The sequence below is a fragment of the Schistocerca nitens genome, chromosome 5, assembly GCF_023898315.1.
Source record: "Schistocerca nitens isolate TAMUIC-IGC-003100 chromosome 5, iqSchNite1.1, whole genome shotgun sequence".
Taxonomy (NCBI): Eukaryota; Metazoa; Arthropoda; class Insecta; order Orthoptera; family Acrididae; genus Schistocerca; species Schistocerca nitens.
In genome coordinates, this window is record NC_064618.1 from 846,136,115 (window position 1) to 846,154,202 (window position 18,088).

The 18,088-nt window shown below is 37.3% G+C and overlaps 1 protein-coding gene across 1 annotated transcript in view; it reads left to right on the forward strand.

The window, feature by feature from the left end:
- LOC126260150 (PWWP domain-containing protein 2B-like) overlaps positions 1-18,088 on the forward strand; it is a 219,297-nt gene that overhangs the window by 128,663 nt on the left and 72,546 nt on the right. The window contains exon 3 of the mRNA XM_049957404.1: positions 1,802-2,862. Coding sequence (XP_049813361.1) covers positions 1,802-2,862 — 1,061 coding nt within the window. The remainder of the gene's footprint in view (positions 1-1,801; positions 2,863-18,088) is intronic.

Here is an 18,088-nt window from a genome sequence, read left to right on the forward strand (position 1 = left end):
GTATCCTATGACTATATTATCAATGAATCACAGTAGGAATCAACCAACTCATAACAATACCAGGGTGTAACACTTTGTAGGAATATGAAATGGATTGATCACATAGGGTCAGTCACAGATAAAGTAGGTGACAGACTTAAGTAATATTTGTAGAATGCTGAAGAAATGCAATCACTCTACAAATCACTCGTGTGACCCATTCTAGAATATTGCACAAGTGTGTAGGATGCCTATCAAATAGGATTAATAGGGGATATTGAATGTACACAGAGAAGGGCAGCACAAATGGCCACGGGTTTGTCTGACCCATGGGAGTCACAGAGATGCCAAAGAAACTGAAATGGCAGACTCTTGAAGGTAGATGTAAACTATCCTGAGGAAGTCCCTGCTATTGCTCATGTAGGTATCGTGAGCATAGGATTAAAATAATTGCAGCATGCACAGATACATTCAAATGACTGTTTTTTTCTGCTCTCCATACATGAATGGAACAGGAAGAAACCTTAATAACTGGTACAATAGTACATGCCTTCTGCCATGCACTTCATGATGATTTGTAGAGTATGGATATAGATAGATAGATATGGTGTAGTGTTTAAAACAAAAAGAGATAATGTTACATATAAAATGATAGAGAGAACCTCATTAAAAGGAAGGGAAATGGGAGTAGATGAAAGTAAATAAATAACAGCACAGTTAATGGGTATTACTGTGATTGACACTTTAATGCCAACTGGCCTTTCACACAAAAACATTCTGCATATTTCCATTAGTATTTTTATTGAGCATTGTGTGCTGTGTTGGATTCTCCTCTACATAACCCTGCCATTCGTGTTTTTCTTTTCCTTATTTTTTTGAGAGCTGATTCTCTGTTTTCTAAATTATAAAAGGTAATTAAGTCATCACTGAATTTTATATAACTTTACTTCCCCGTGTATTTTGATGTTAACACATCTATCTCTGGTATGAATACCGTTTGTGAATAATGCCATCTCTTCATAAAGAAATTTAGTTTATAACATTAATATTTCTCAAATGAAGCTATATGTTTCCAGAGACCTTTTCAGGTGTCAAACATCTATGATGTATGTATGCAAATTGAAGTGATGAATTAAAATTTGTACCAAGGCCGGGATTCAAACCTGGGTCTCCCTCTCACTGGGCAGATGTGCTGACCACTATGCCACCCTGGCACAGTGGATTTGCACAACTGCGTGGACTACCCTTTCATGCTTCCCTCCTTAATCCAAATTCAGGGTTCACAGTTGTGTTCAATGCTGAGGTGCTATTCCAATATAGTTGGAGAGCTTCTGCAAAGCTGTTCAAGTTTAGGGGGAATACTGAGTGGGCTGACGCATGAATGTGAATTTGGGCTGAGGAGGGAGGTGTGCTAGGTTGTCTGTGTAGTTGTGTAAAACCAGTGCCCCAGGGTGGTGTAGTGGTTAGTGCATCTGCCTAATGAGCAGGAGACCTGCATACAGATCCTGCACTTCGTGCAAATTTTTGTTTGTCGTTTCAGTCTGCATGCATACATTAATATTACTTTTTTATTGCCATTATTTATTTTTCGTTATGTTATCTAATCAGTGTATCGTTTTAGTGAACATTACACTGTGTATTGCTTTGACATGAATCATTCAGTGTTGAAACAAGTGATGCTCTCTTGAAACTTAAAATAGTTTACAGAGGACATTACTATTATAATATTTCTATCCTCCAAGATTGATGTGGTTATATCAATGCTTATTGTTGCCAAAGTAGTACAAAAATAAATTCTGGATTTTGCCAATTCCGATGGCAGGTGATGACTTCAGCTCCATCCGAGTCTCCAAAACAACAGTTTCCTCCACTGGTGGCACGACTGGGTGAAGGCAACAACAAAATCAAGCTGGGTGGCTATTGGGTGAGCAGTAGACCACCATCGGGGAATGATAAAGGTAACACTGAGGCATCAAGTGATGGTGGTGGGGCCATGTACTGCCTCTCCCTTATGGACCGTGAATCGTCAGCAACAATTCCACCACTGCCACCACCATCGCTGCCGCTGCCACCACCTCCGCCACCATTGCCGCCGCCGCCGCCACCGCCACCACCTCCACTGTCTTCAGCCAGTGCACTTTCCAGTGCACATCCGAGTGATGGTGATGCAACAGATTCCAACAGTGACGACTCAGAAACGGACGATACTGATGCTCGTATGGTACTTCGCAAGAAGCGCAGTGTCGGTTCGATGGAAGACTTGTGGGATGAGAGTGTATTTGAGGATCGTCTGAAGCGAGCACGCACTGACGCTGAAAAAAGAGTGGCAGCAGCTGCTGCGGTTGCTGCTGTTGCAGCATCTGCAGCAGTAACTGTGAATACTAATGCAGTTGTTAGTAACAGTACGCGTACTACGCCAGTAATAAAAATTTCATTTGGTGGTTCCAGTGGTGAGGGTACTGTGTTGAAAATTCCAGCCAAAGTGCAAGGTTATACAGCTCCTAGTGAAAGTGAGACCGAGACAGATTTGGTAGCAAAACAAGAATCCGCTGGAGTTTGTGATAGTGATAGTGGGGAATGTAGTAGATTTGTCGGAAGTATTGTATCGACAGGTCAAGCATTAGGCACCAAGGCAGCAAGACGAGCACTTCGCAAGGCAAAACGTGAGGCACGACGCAAAGTTCTGCCGCAACCACCTATTTGTACTCCTGGTCCAGAAAACCCCTCTCCACAAACAGCTTGTGACGCCACGGTTACTCTGTATCGTCGCAAGCATAAACATAAGGTGAAACACAAGAAAAAGCACAAAGAAGATCGTAACAGGCACAACAAGGATGAAACGGCAGCAGACAATGTAGGAGGAATGCCGGGTGATGATGACAGGTTATGTATCTCAGTGGAATACAATATGTTAAGAGATATTAAGGAAAATGGGTTGTGCTAACTGCTTCAAGGTGGTGGAGTAGTTCCTTAATAGTCTAGTTCTCTTTATTTATACTTGCAGTTGCCTGCACACATGCTCCACTGATAACAGATTTTGAAGAATGATACAACACTTCAGTAACACATTCCTTTCATTTTCTTAAACAATAATGAGCTTATGTTTGCAGCATCTCTTATCAAAACACTGTCCTCTGGTTGCAGCAATGGCATGTTGTTTAGTTTTAATTATATTATTGTTTCACATTTTTAATTATATCATTGCTTCACATTTTGCTTCTGATGGACTATCCTCTATAGCTATCAGCCCTCCTAACTTAATGTTACTGCTCATTTGTTGTACTTCTAGTACTATTTGTCAGCCCATACCACTTGCAAGCCTTCTTTTGGATACTGTTTTTAAATCCCAATTTTAATTAGCTGGCGTCTCCTTTGAAATATTAGTGTTTTACGAAGGTAAAAGGAGTGATTTATATGTGATTTGCGTTCATTTGTATTCTACTGCTCTTTCTCTTGGTTGAAAATATGTACGCAACTTCATCTGTTTTCTTAATTACTACAAACATATTTTTTATAGTTTTGTGTGGAGTAAATATCCTTATGTACCAATTGCCCAGTTGTATTTTTGTTTTTCATTTCTTTTTATTTGATTGCGACATAAAATGGCTGTGCTTGTGGGTGGCATCACTGGCAAGACTAGAAAACATGCAGTGTGTCACCAGAAACATATCTATACAGGGTGATTTTTCCATAATAAAATACTTTAATAATGAATTGTGCAAACTTTCTTCAGAACTTCTACAAATAGTTGCCGCATCAAAAAGTTGACAGTAATTGAAATTCAACAGTGTTAAAAGAAAATTCACTTCAAGTGCAGATGTAAATAATTTAGTTAAAGGTTAAATGAGAACTGTATAATTGCATGGAACGAAAGCTGCTCTCAGCTCCACAATGTATTTAGTGAAAATGCATTTAAAGTTGCAGTTTCATGATATTTAATTCATACTTATTTAAAAAATGTCCAAATACTTATATGCTGTTAATTGCTTAACAGCAGTATATGTAGAATTCACAGCCAACTTATGTTGGTATATCCGTGATCCTCCATTGATTTTAAAAAATTTGTACTATCTTTATGGTTTAAAGAGTAATGGCAAGAACTTATCAAGCTGTCCCAATACCTTTGATAGGTATAGACCATACATAATATTTGACTGAATTGTTTTATGAACCACGAGTGTGTCACAAATGTCTCGATGTAAGGTGTATATAATTAATTTTGGAAAATTTAATAAAAAAGTCAGTCAAACTGATTACCTTTTTTTATTCTATGCTGGCTGGGAGAATAGGTCACCCTGTATTTATTTTGTTTTCATGTATCTGGTGACACACTGAAAGAAACCTTATATATAAATGTTCTTGGTTAGGTTTTTAGAAACAGCCGCCAGTGATACACTCAGTGAATGTAAGTAATAAACAAGGTTACAATACAGTTTTAATCAAGTCTTTCCTCATGTATTTTTATTTATTTATTTTTGTATGGAGCCCATAAAAAATTACACTGGAAACTGTAGTTCCTTAAAAATTCCACACCAAGCTGATGACCTGATGACCTGGAGGGTCGGTTATGTTTATGAGTGTTATTTGCAAAATGGAGGTACAAAACACAGAAATAATTTAAGCAACACTATATTTCTATATAAATGTCATGGGTATTTGAAAGATACCTGTAATTATTTTTCAGATAAGCGCCAGTCCCACACATTTTACTAGTCTGTATGCAATGATGTTTATTCCAGTAATTTCCTTCTAGTCCCATGTACACTTAATCACTCACTGTCTCTAAAACCTAACTGTCTTGTGCAAAAGTCTTCACTTACCTTAACTTGTAGAGTAAGTGATGCTCTCTCTCTCTGTAAAAACATAGACTATACAACGTATGTTACCAAATGCTACAATATATAAACTGCAACATGCGTGTTAAGTGTCATTGCCACACAGTTAACAAATTATCCAGGACAGTATTCTTCACTGTATGGTTACAACATCTATCTCTAAGATGATATTGCACATGCTTGCAATGGATGTGCACATGCCAAGTTGTGTCACCTGCGTCACTAGAGCTCACTAAAGTCATGTGCTCGTTTTTCATTGTACAGAGTTTGTTCTTGGTGAGATTTGAAATTGGCATCACCTTTTTTAATTGGTAAGATGTGCTCAGTTGTGCATTCTGATTATTAGGCACGGAAAATAAATCACAAAAGAAAGAAGATAATTTTAAGGATGACAAGAAGGAATTGTACTGCATATAACAGAAGGAAGCAAAAAGTAAATACTTCAAAAGTCATTAACAAAGAATGAAAACTTGTGTGGGAGGAAGAAATAGTTTTGAAGGTATGGAAAGAATACTTCCAAAATTATATGAAGGGCAGAATGGAACAAATACACATGATGGATAGAGGGAGATGAAAGAAGTGTCACTGTTACGGAAAAAAGAGAAAGAGAAGATCTGCAGTTGTTGAATGTAAAGAAAGTCACATTAGAAATGTCACAGTGAAAATAATCAAAGCTGCAAGACCTATCAGAATTCAGTGGCTTCGTAGGATAATGAGGATAGGATGGACATATGGAAAGCTTCTTGTCATTGGACAAAGACAGTTACTCTACCTATCTTTAAGAAGGGTAGCAATATGCTCTGTGAAAGTTAGAGGAATAGCGCTACTGTGGCACTGCATGAAAATTTATGAAAAGTTAATTTTAGAAAACCAGGCATAAGATAGAAAAACAATGAAGATAACAACAGCAAGGATTTTGACCTGGAAGAATATATATGTGAATCGAGTAACAAGATATCTGATGTGAAGAAATAGCATAACAGGGAAGTCTACGTGAAGAATTCCAGACAAATTCAATTTGTGAAGAAACCAAACAACAATAACAAATCAATACTTAACTATACAGCTCTGAAACTGGCAATATATTTACAATGTGCAACATATATATAATATCAGATTTCCAATAATTTTAAAAATATTGACAGTCCTTAAAAAAGCATATGACACTGTTAGAAGGGAAGAAAGATGGCAAGGTCTAAATAGACTGAAACTATCAAAAGAAATGCAACTGACACTCAAACCTCCAGTTGTCAGACACACAGATTGGTACCAAATGTTGTATATAGATAGAGTATCAACCAGAATACCAATTTAGTTCGTGCTATGTGCTGTCCAGTAGAACATGTATAAATGGTAATTAAAAATAACACCAGAACTACAGAGCACAGGAAGGGCGTATCTGTGAGTGATAGTTCTGTAGATCTCGCGTGGGTGTGTTGGTAGAGTGTGAGGTTGTCATGCCAAAGGTCCCGTTTTTCAAATCCCACTGATGACAATTTCTTTTAAGTGTTTACGCATGAAGCTGTTATATGGGAGAACATTTTTCTGACGTGTAAAAGGAGTTTGTAGCAATGTTTTTTTGGCAGTCCGCTTTCGCTTCGTTGGTTGAAAGTAGCAAATCTATAGAGTACGTCTGTGTAGGTAGGTGTTGCCCAAGTCCAACAGACAGACACCACACGTGATGAAGCAACTAGTGCATATGTAGTTACACAGAATAAACATAAACAGTGGAACAGTAGAATAAAGAAACAATTGCATCACACATGTGGAAGTATTAATAGTCCTGTACAACGCTTTCATGCATAATACAGTGAAAAAGATTGTCGTCATTGGGGTATGAACCGAGGACCATTTGTATAATGATCTAACGCTCTATCAACTTTCCCACGGAAGCTATACATATTTGTTACTTACAGTTATGCTTTTCCTGTGCTCCATAGTTGTGGTGTTACTTTTAATCAATGTTCACACCCATTCTGCCTGATGACAGCATATAGTATGAACTAAATCGGAGATTTTCTTGATAATGTATCGACATACAGTGTTTGGTAGCTATCTCAGTGCCTGAGGTCTAGGGTTTGGGTGTGAGAAGCAAAAACATACAAAATATGCCTGAATTGTGTTATAATAGACGACTAAGAATTGTAACGGTTTATAATGCATAGAGGGTTCAGCAAGGAAGTGTGCTGTTGCCAGCAGTTTTTGATATAGTCACATACAACATTAGAAGGAAAATTTGCCAAGGGTTAACAGCAGATGATATGAAGATCTTAGCATATGCGGGTGATGTGATGATTTGAGAAGAAATTGGAAGAAAAACTACTAAATACCTAGAAATTGGAAGAAGAACTAAATATGTGGCAGAGAGTAATTGAAGGAGCAACCATGGAAATAAGCTTGACAAAAAGTGAAGTAACAAAAATCGGCAGGAAGAAATGAACACATGGTGAAGGATGTAACTAACAGTGAAAATATTATTGAAGAACTAGATGCTTTCGAGTATCTAGGAAGTAAATTAATCAAGAAAGGAAGCAAGGATGAAATTTAGGTGAGAATAAAAAAATTGTTTGAAATTTTATTATGTTTTGGACATAATTAGGAATTGGAAAATACCTCCCAAAGCAGTGATCGTGATGTACAAGTTATATTACCTGCCAATATTGACCTATGGATCAGAAAGTTGTACTTGGACAAAGAAAGATATGAGCAGAATACAAGAAACAGAGATGCACTTTCTGTGAGGGGTCCTGGGTAAGATGAGAGGGGGCTGTATAAGAAATGAAACAATACCAGACACCCTGGAGACCAAGCCCCTAAAAGACACTACAGAAAGTAATAGGCTTAAATGGTTTGGCCACATTAAAAGAACGGGACAAGAAAGACCTCTAAGAAGAGCCCTAGGATGGACAGAATCTGGACAAAGACCAATTGGAAGACCACAAACGAGATGGAGAGACCAGGTGAAGGATGATGTAAACCGAAGAGGATTGCAGTGGTAGGAGATGCTAAATGATAAGACTGTTGAAGAAAAGAGAAGCTTGTAAGAGGCTCTGTGAATGACTTGCATAATAAGAAATGTTCCAGGAAGATGAAGAATGAGAAGAAGAAGAAGACAGCAGACAAAACAACTTTGATGTATGCTGTGAAGAAGTAACTTGAATTCATTTTTATGGGGGGGGGGGGAGGGGGTGGTTAAGTTGTGAAGGAACAACATATTGACTTCTGTGCAATGATTTCATTCTCCAGTATTTTTATATGGGTTTATTTCATCTATAACTTGTCTAGTATGTATGTCATCTGTAGACGTTAGAGGATTCTTCACTGTTGCCTTAGTAATTTTCTCCACAGTATTGTATATTGATACTTAATTTGAGAACATTGAAGTTCCTGACGTTAACATCTAATAGTATTTATGACATTAAGAGTTCATTAAAGGATACAAAAAAGGAAAGTTCTTAGAACTTTTTGTGCAGCAACTTTATTAGGCTTTCTTCTATCATCTTGTACCCCTCAGTACATATATGTTTTGTACCTCTCTTCAGTTTGGACAGAAGGATAATCTTACAATGGGGCTAGTTTTATGCGAAAGCAGTTCGTGCTCTTCAGATAGAAACACAGTTTCTCTCATCAGTAGTGTGAAATATTCTATACATTAAATTAAGGTATGATGTATCACTTCTCACGCTGTGCACTTTATTTCATTCAAAATATATTATTAATATTCCATCATATTGATTACAGTTTGCTCCTATTAGTGTCACACTACGACATAGATGCCAAGGAGTACTACAGAAAGCTTTTTAAATTAAAAATTACCCAGCATGACATTTCCTTCTTAAATCTATATTTTTATATTTTGCTGGAGTATGTTCTAAATTGAATAGTTTGTGGAAAATTACTATCCACTCAAGCATAGTATTGTAGTGTACTGCATATTGAGACACCCTGTGTCAAGTTCATCAAGAATTTCACACACACACCTATAATGTATTTTCCTTTAAATTTACAGTGCTATAATATTGATAAGTGTAAAAAATCACTTGCTGTGTACTCGTGCACATTTTAATTGTTACGGTATATCTTTCCAGAATTGCTAAGTAATTTTACACCCCCCCCCTACACACACACACACACACACACACACACACACACACACACACACACACACTCCTAAGTTAGAAATTAGAAGAAAACCAAGAGAGCATAAAAAATTCAGCTTCAGGTTTTATTTATTAGTGCTTTACTCCCTATCCTTGAGCTCTGTGATTAGTGTTATCTGTTATATACTGCTCTTTGTGTAAAAATTGCTTTTTTTCTGATACCTTGCCAGCCTCAATGTTACTGATATATGCCATTGAATGCCTTCAGTGCGTGTCATTTATAAAAAATATTCAGTTATAATCAGTTAACACTGTCACTGTGTGATCAGATATCTTCCAATAATAATAATAATAATAATAATAATAGGTATTGTAGAGGCACCACTGTGAAGTAAGAAATATTTTCTTCAGTAAGAAATATTTTCTTCAGTGAATAAAAAAAAGAGTTCAGATATACAGATTGAATTGTAGTACATCATGCAGATAATAAAGTGATGACCTTTCTGCACCATAATAAATAAAGAAAAATATATTTTAGGACATATAGCTCTATTTGAGCTGAAACTGAAGTACAGGGTGATTCAAAAAGAATACCACAACTTTAGGAATTTAAAACTCTGCAATGACAAAAGGCAGAGCTAAGCACTATCTGTCGGCGAATTAAGGGAGCTATAAAGTTTCATTTAGTTGTACATTTGTTCGCTTGAGGCGCTGTTGACTAGGCGTCAGCGTCAGTTGATGCTAAGATGGCGACCGCTCAACAGAAAGCTTTTTGTGTTATTGAGTACGGCAGAAGTGAATCGACGACAGTTGTTCAGCGTGCATTTCGAACGAAGTATGGTGTTAAACCTCCTGATAGGTGGTGTATTAAACGTTGGTATAAACAGTTTACAGAGAATGGGTGTTTGTGCAAAGCCAACAAAGTTTTTGGTCCCTTTTTCTTCGAAGGTGCTACTGTAACTGGACTACAGTATCTGGAGATGTTAGAGAATTGGCTGTTCCCTCAGCTCGAACAAGAAGCACAACAATTCATATTTCAGCAGGATGGAGCGCCACCACATTGGCACTTATCTGTCCGTAACTACCTGAACGTCAACTACCCGAGGCGATGGATCGGCCGCCAGGCAGCCCGTGACAGAGCACTTCATCACTGGCCTCTAAGAAGCCCTGATCTTACCCCCTGCGATTTTTTCTTATGGGGGTATGTTAAGGATATGGTGTTTCGGCCACCTCTCCCAGCCACCATTGATGATTTGAAACGAGAAATAACAGCAGCTATCCAAACTGTTACGCCTGATATGCTACAGAGAGTGTGGAACGAGTTGGAGTATCGGGTTGATATTGCTCGAGTGTCTGGAGGGGGCCATATTGAACATCTCTGAACTTGTTTTTGAGTGAAAAAAAACCTTTTTAAATACTCTTTGTAATGATGTATAACAGAAGGTTATATTATGTTTCTTTCATTAAATACACATTTTTAAAGTTGTGGTATTCTTTTTGAATCACCCTGTATTATGTCTGTATTTAACAGCAGAACGTACCAGCAGAAAGATAGGCTTGCAACAGTCTGTGTGGTCTAGCATAAATGACTGCAGATATTTTCATTAATTACATGTAACATAAATTTCTTAAAAAATGTTGAAGGCTCAGGAAAGATCATCTTGTTTCCAGAGATATGTCAAAAACTTTATTTTGTTACATAAAGGTTCTTATGGAGAAATTATCAAGTTTGCAGAAACATTAAGTAACGCACACTTAGAAGTTAATTTCACAATGAAGCACAAAGAAGATGGAATACGTTTTTGTCTAGACATATGGCAGAACAAAGGCACTCTTTTGATTTGGCATATTCAACAAGCAGTAAGTGCATGCTCAATGCTTAACGGTGAGTCTCAGTGTGTATACCACTACTGATATATATCCTTCCCCAGCAGGATTTTCAGAATGCTCAAGCTGCTGATAAGTGAAGCTGAGAGAAGGTGGAAATTAATGGTAGTCAAATGGGTCGCAGTAGTGTATAATTACAACACATACTGAGAAACTTAACACTAGAACTAAATATAAATGGAGAGGAGCATAAAAACCCTACTAATGAAGTTTGGGGTGTGTTATAAAAAGTTTGGTGTGAGGAGCCTTTTAGCACAGAGAACAGTTTCAAAGTAAAACTAAGATATAACATTTGGAAAAAAAATGCAAGTTTAACAACACCGACATAAAGAAAATGTATAGATTATGATAAATTATACAGTGAACAATTCCGAAGATGTTTCACTACCAGGAATAAAAAGTGCACAAGGAACAGGAGGCATGACATCTACATTCGGTGCTCATTTAAAAATGTTGAAATGAAATGAAATGTCGTGTGACGAGGGCCTCCCGTCGGGTAGACCGTTCGCCTGGTGCAAGTCTTTCGATTTGACGCCACTTCGGCGACTTGCGCGTCGATGGGGATGAAATGGTGATGATTAGGACAACACAACACCCAGTCCCTGAGCGGAGAAAATCTCCGACCCAGCCGGGAATCGAACCCGGGCCCTTTGGATTGTCGCGCTGACCACTCAGCTACCGGGGGCGGACTAAAAATGTTGAATCACTGTAGAGCAAGCCCTGTTAATAACAAATGTATTACTCACAAGTGTATAAAGCAGATTATATGAATTATTTTGAAGAAATTGAAATTTACCATGCAAAGAAAAAACACCTGGTATTGATTAATGAAAGACACTTGTTTTCTGATGTAATCTTTTATGTGTTGATTCAAGGTGTGTTTTAGAATTGTTGCTTTCAGGATCTGGCTCTGTTTTTAATGTATTGATTATTATGCCGCCCTTATGTTACACTTAATATTATACATTATTTAGCTTCCTTGAGTGATGTTTTCTGGGTTATACATATCATGTTAACTGAAAATTACTTGGCAACACGATGTAAGCAGTTTACATGTAGACATTTTGGTAGCGAGCTATCGTGGAAGACAGCACTGTTTTGAAGAACAGAATTATATTCTACCCACTCTCATATTAAACATATTTTATTTTTAATTGTGTTAAAAAATTTTTTCCTTCTAATGGGTAATAGGTGTGTACTCTGGAGTCAACTTTGATATTGAGCACATTTTGCCTTGCAACATGGTGCTAGTTGCAGCCATGTGAACTTCAGTGGTCACTAGCCATTACATAAGGCCTGACAACCTCGGAAGAATGCAATTCGTCATTCTCCTACAACTTTAGATTTATTTTTGCAGTTTTCCTGCTGCACCACATTAGTTGATTATTACTATCAATAATGATAAGTGTAATGTAATTGGATGGATAAAAAAATCTACTTAACAAACGGTGGCAGAACAACACACATAAAAAATGTATTTTATTTGTACAAGCTTTCAGGGCCAGTGGCTCCTCCTTCCGGCAGAAGGGTTGAAGGGCAAGGAAGAAGGATGAAGGAAAAGGACTGGAGAGGTTTAGGAAAAGGTGTAGAGGTTGGAAAAATTGCCCAGAATCCCGGGTCATGGGACACCTACTGGGCAGGATGAGAAGGAAAGACTGATTGGCAGGGAATGCACCGTGACAAGATTGGAGAGCTTAAAGGCAGAATACAGGATAATATGAAAGACAGAGATTACTGCTAAAACATCGTGCACAAGTTAATAAGAGTGAAAAGCTGAGTGCATTATATATGTAACAGAGGTGGGAGGTGGATGGCGAAAATTAGATAGGTCAGAAAATGAAAAATGTGAAAAACTAAAATGGATTGAAATCCAGATGGCGTGTGTTGTGAAACAGACACCGAGGTCACAACTGTCATGTTGCAGAGCATGCTTTGCTACAGGATATTGTGAGTTGCTGGTATACACTCTGTGTCTATACCCATTCATCCTAACTGACAGCTGGGTGGTAGTCAAGCTGATGTAAAAGGCTGAACAATATTTACATAACAGCTGGTATAGGACATGTCATTTCACTATCATTTCACGATGGCTTTCCCTTTGGTAGTATATGTTTTGCAAGTTACAGGCCTGGAATAGGTGGTGGTAGGAGGGTGCATAGGCAAAGTCATGCAGTGTGGATGGTCCCAGGGGTAGGAGCCATAGGGGTGGGAGATGGGTATAGAAGCATAGGGTCTGACAAACATATTGCGGAGGCTGGGAGGGCAACGAAAAGCCTTTCTAAGTGTGATGGGCGGAACTTCAGGCAGAATTGATCTCATTTCAGGGCATGATTTTTGGAAGTCATGGCCTTTTCAAAGTAGCTGAGTAATACATAAGTGTGATCGATTAAACTGGTAGTAAAAGAAGTATAGAAATTGCTCACACTTGCAAGATCAGCTTTCCAACAGCCTACCAGTCTTAACATGATCAGTTTGTGACTAACTGCTATTTGGTTAGTTTGTGTTTTATGTATGAGGCTGTGTCTATGGACTGATCCTGGTTAACAGTGAAAAGGAAAAGATAATTAACTTCTTGCTTCATTACTGGCATAGTCAAAGTTTTCTTTTTATTTCAAAAAATTATTTCTGAAGTCATGTGTTGTGATTCCTCTGTTGACATTTGATATTTTAATTATTATTGTAGGCCATCCAAAGGTGACAGTAATAAATTGTCATTGTCAAGATATCTCATTGTAAAATCTGGGTATTGTTTCTCATTGGTTGAGACTTCTTTTCTTAAAGAATACATTGAAGCATGTAGCCACAAAGAACAACAAGCTTAATTTTTAACATGTTTTTTTTTTTTTTTAGGTTGCATTCATATCTATCTGTTTGTCTGTTTGGTACAAATTTTGCAATAAATTTTAAACTAACTTCATGATGAGGTGGAGACATTAAATTTCAAACAGGGCTCAGAACTGGATGACAACGTATATTAACTTGCTTTCTCGTCTGTCTGATCCACCTAGCTGCTGTGGTGGTGGGGTTAAAAGGCTTAGTAATACTTGAAGTCTTGACTGACCTGCAGGACCCTGCATCCCATGTCCTATGCGTGGAACTCTGTGATGTCTGGTAGAAGGTCTGCTGCATCAGCAAGTGCTTGTATCGCCTCTGTGGTGCTGGCTTTGGAGAGTCGCAGGACCACACCCTCCGTGCTCTCCAATTATTGCTAATGGCGGCACTATAAAGCTAGCTGCCCAGCGCCTCTGCCTGCAGTTGTGTATTGTGCCCTTGTATTGTTCTCATTACACATCATCGGTTTGGTCTCAGATTTTGCTGTGCCATAGGTTTCTGTTCTCGGATTACTAGTTTGAACTTTGTTATTCTGCAATGTCTTCTCCATTGTCCATTATACTCTCACGGCTGTCCTCCTGTTCACACTCGGCTAACTGCTGTTGACAGTCCATGGACAGCCAGCCAGTCTCTCCTGGCTCTGTTGAGACATTCCCAATTCTTATCAGAGTCTGGACACATTAGTTTGAAACAATGAAATAAAAGTACATAGGTATAACATTATTTCAAATGTGATCAGTTGAAAAGACATTGTAATAAACTTGAAATTTAACACACCTCTCATATAATTACATTGAAATGTTTAAAATCCATTTAGAAATTTCACACATACAAGACTAAAAAGCAGAAAATAATAATTTAAATAAAAATAAGTTTGTAGTATAACAATTTTTAAATTGGACTAACAAGCATAAGTAATTTCTACAAGTCCAATACAGAACTCTAACCTGATGCAGATAGCTATGAAAATCGGTGACCACGAATTTTTAATTGCTATGAAAACACTTGTAAAATTTGTAATGAAAAATACAGTGTGTATGCAATAGATAATAGTTTAGGTCAGTCTTTTAAAAATAGTTCTTGGGAGAGGTTTAGTTAGAACAACAGCAAGGTGTTCTCGAGTTTAAAAGTATTGTGTGTTGAACCAGCAGTGATTCAATTCATCAGTGATGATACGATACTTCACATCAGTGTGCTTGCTTCTTGATGTTTTACATGATTTTATCATTACTGTTGGACTCTTGAATATACTCACAATGTATCATTTTCATGATTTTATGCAGTGATTCTTCTATGAAAGTCTTCACAACTTCATTTTTTCACAACATTAAGCTCCAGCTATGTTTTCTGCTTCAGTATTAGGTAATGCAACCACACACTGTTTCTTGTAACAACAAGTGACTGGGGCATTACAATTATTGTAAAGAATGAGAAATCTGCATCACAGTAAGCCACTAGTTCTTGTTCTTCCTGATGTTCCACTTCCTGTAGTTGAATTTAGCCAGATTAAAATTCTCCTCATTGTTTGGCTGACTGAGTGATCTGGAACATTCATTGATCTGCTTTCTATGTTCTCTGACAATGCCAAGTCCTTGATTTACATGCTAAATACAGTTAAGTGCCTATCGCTTGGCAGTGTGTAAACTCTGTCTCTGCTGCACTGATTTCTTGAACTTCTCCTTGTATTGAAATTGTAATAGTTTAACTTTGTAGTTTTTTAATTCTGTTCCTTTTCGCCGCCTTTTGTTCTTTTCATTTCAAGTTCAAGATACACTATTGGTTCATCATCAGTTGTCACGTCAAAATTTTTCTTCAATTTTTGCAGGAGACTTTTCATTTCGCGGATGTGGTTTCCAAATAGAATCCACTCATCAGCATGTAGAGCAAGACACATTTTATTTCCAGTATTTGATTTGTAAACGCATTGGTCACATTTCAGTTGGACGAGTTTTTCATTCTTAAGGAATTCATTCAGTTTCTTATTACATTTCTAAGGAGCTTGTTTCAATCCATACAGTGACTTTTTGAGTAGAGAAATTTTCCCAGCAGCTTTGTCTCCCTCTGGAACTTCCATGAAAACCCATTCTTTCAGATCACCGTTGATAAAGGCTGTTCTGACATCAAATATCATAATCATCATATCTTCTTGTGCAATGAATAGAAATCTCATGGAATTAGTTTGTATAACATAACTAAAAATATTTTAAAAATTCAATTCTCTCTGATCTTGCTGGCATCTTCTTGTTGCTAGTTTAGCTTTGTACTTTCCGCACTCCTTTTTCATCAAAAACCATTTTCCTGTTATTATTTCTGTTTCATGAGCAGTTTCTTTATTCATTGGAGTCTATGTTTCATTTTTCTTCAAGGATACTTTCTCTTCATTTGTAGCCTTTATCCAATTTTCCTAGTTTTCACCTTTGGTACATTCCTTGTATGTGAACATTACATAGTCATCTATCTCTTTGGCAAGTTTATTTGATGTCTTGCTTTCTGATATGTTTTTTGACCTTCTTCTAGAATTTCTCTTCTACTTCTACTGGACCTTCTTTCGTGTTATTCAAAATATTCTCTCCTTCTTTTATACACTTTAATAATATGGCTTTCCAAAGTTAGATTTATTCCTTCTTCTTTAGTTTCCTCATTTTTATGTTCATATTGATGTGTAAACTCCATCTCTTGTTTCAGAAAATTTTCCATTCTTTGGATTCTATATGACATGACTTTTGTCCCACAAGAACCTCTCTTCCACCTCTGAGTTTTTTTAAACACCGGAGTTCTTTTGTGAACACCATAGATACAAAAATAAGTAGTCTTGACAAATTTGGTCTTCATTTGTTCCACATTTGAGCTGGAGTCCCATCAATGTGGTTAGCACACTGGACTCGCATTCGAGAGGAATTCCATCCTGATTTAGGTTTTCTGTGATTTTCCTAAATCGCTTAAGGCAAATGCCGGGATGGTTCCTTTGAAAGGGCGTGGCTGACTTCCTTCACCATCCTTCCCTAATCTGATGGGACCGATGACCTCATGTTTGATTCCCTCCCCCAAATCAACGAACTAGCCATTAGATACACTACAGTCAAAACAGCATAGCTCCAAATTTTGTTTGCAACTTTTGAATCAAACATGGCCCTTAACTCTTTTCATGATTGTGAGGTTTATTTTGTATGTTTTACCATTCATTTGAGGTGGCTAATTGTGTATTCACTCCTATATACCCTTCTTTTTACACTATTCCTTAAAGTCAGTACTTCACTACTCTCTTCCTCTGTCACATCTTCTTCTCTGTCTTTCACAGTGTAGGAAAAGATAGATTGCTACTTACCGTAAAGATGATACGTTAAGTTGCAGACAGTTGCCTTTAAAAGTCACCTACATATTAGCTTTCAGTCTCAGCCTTCATCAGAAAGAGGAACACACACCATTCATTCACCCAAACAAGCACACCTCATGCACCCATGACTGCCTAGTCTTGCAGCTTGGACCAGAATGTCTTTATATTGAAATGAGCTTTAATAATTTGCCAGATGATTATAGAACACTGTTTAGTTTTGTATTAAGCTGTTGAGTGGCATATTTTTTATGCTACTTAAGGAACTGCTTATTGTTGGTAGCTATGTTGTCCTCATTTTTTGGTGCCCTTTTATGGATTTAGGAACATGATCGATAACGAAAAAGTAAAATATATACATAAATATGCAAAATTAGTTAAATGTGCACTAACTCGCAAATATGGAAAAACCTGAGCTCTAGTCATAAGCTTATTGATCTCCTATATTTCATGTTGTGTAGTTTTTCTGCTTTTCTTAACAGTGTGTAAAATATTAGAACCTTCTTGTATCGATGGTTTTCTGTTGAAAGGTGTTCTGCAATGGTTGAGTCTTGTATTCCCTTATCCAGAGCTTTTCTCATGTTCCAATGCCACAGTTCTACCCAACATCTCAGTGTAAACTATTCTACAGTGCTTGCTATTCGTTTTATACACACCATTATGTGCCAAATGATTCATTGAGTTTTTACTGTTGAAAGTAATTTAGCTGACATACAATGCAGGCTTTCACGGCTGGTGTTTGTGTTCTTCGTGATTTTTGTTTCATGAGCATTAACCATTTAAATATTATGAAGAGGGAATATCGCACCATCTGACTTAACAAAAAGTAGATCGTTTTGCATTACGCAAGAGAAGAAATGCAACGGACTGTACAAATTACAGAACACCATCTCTTCTGTCACTTGCATAAAAAATAGGAATGTAGTTAATGATCAGTTTGGCTTCAGGTCAGGGAAAGGAAAGCAGTATTGGTACTACCGGTACTTCAGTTCTTGGAACGAAGATTATAAGTAAACAGAAAAAACATGTATAGCATGTATAAAGTATTTGATATGGTTGATGGGAAGTTACTATTTAAGCCAATGCAAAAAGTAGGAGTTGAATGGAAGGACAGGTGATTAATT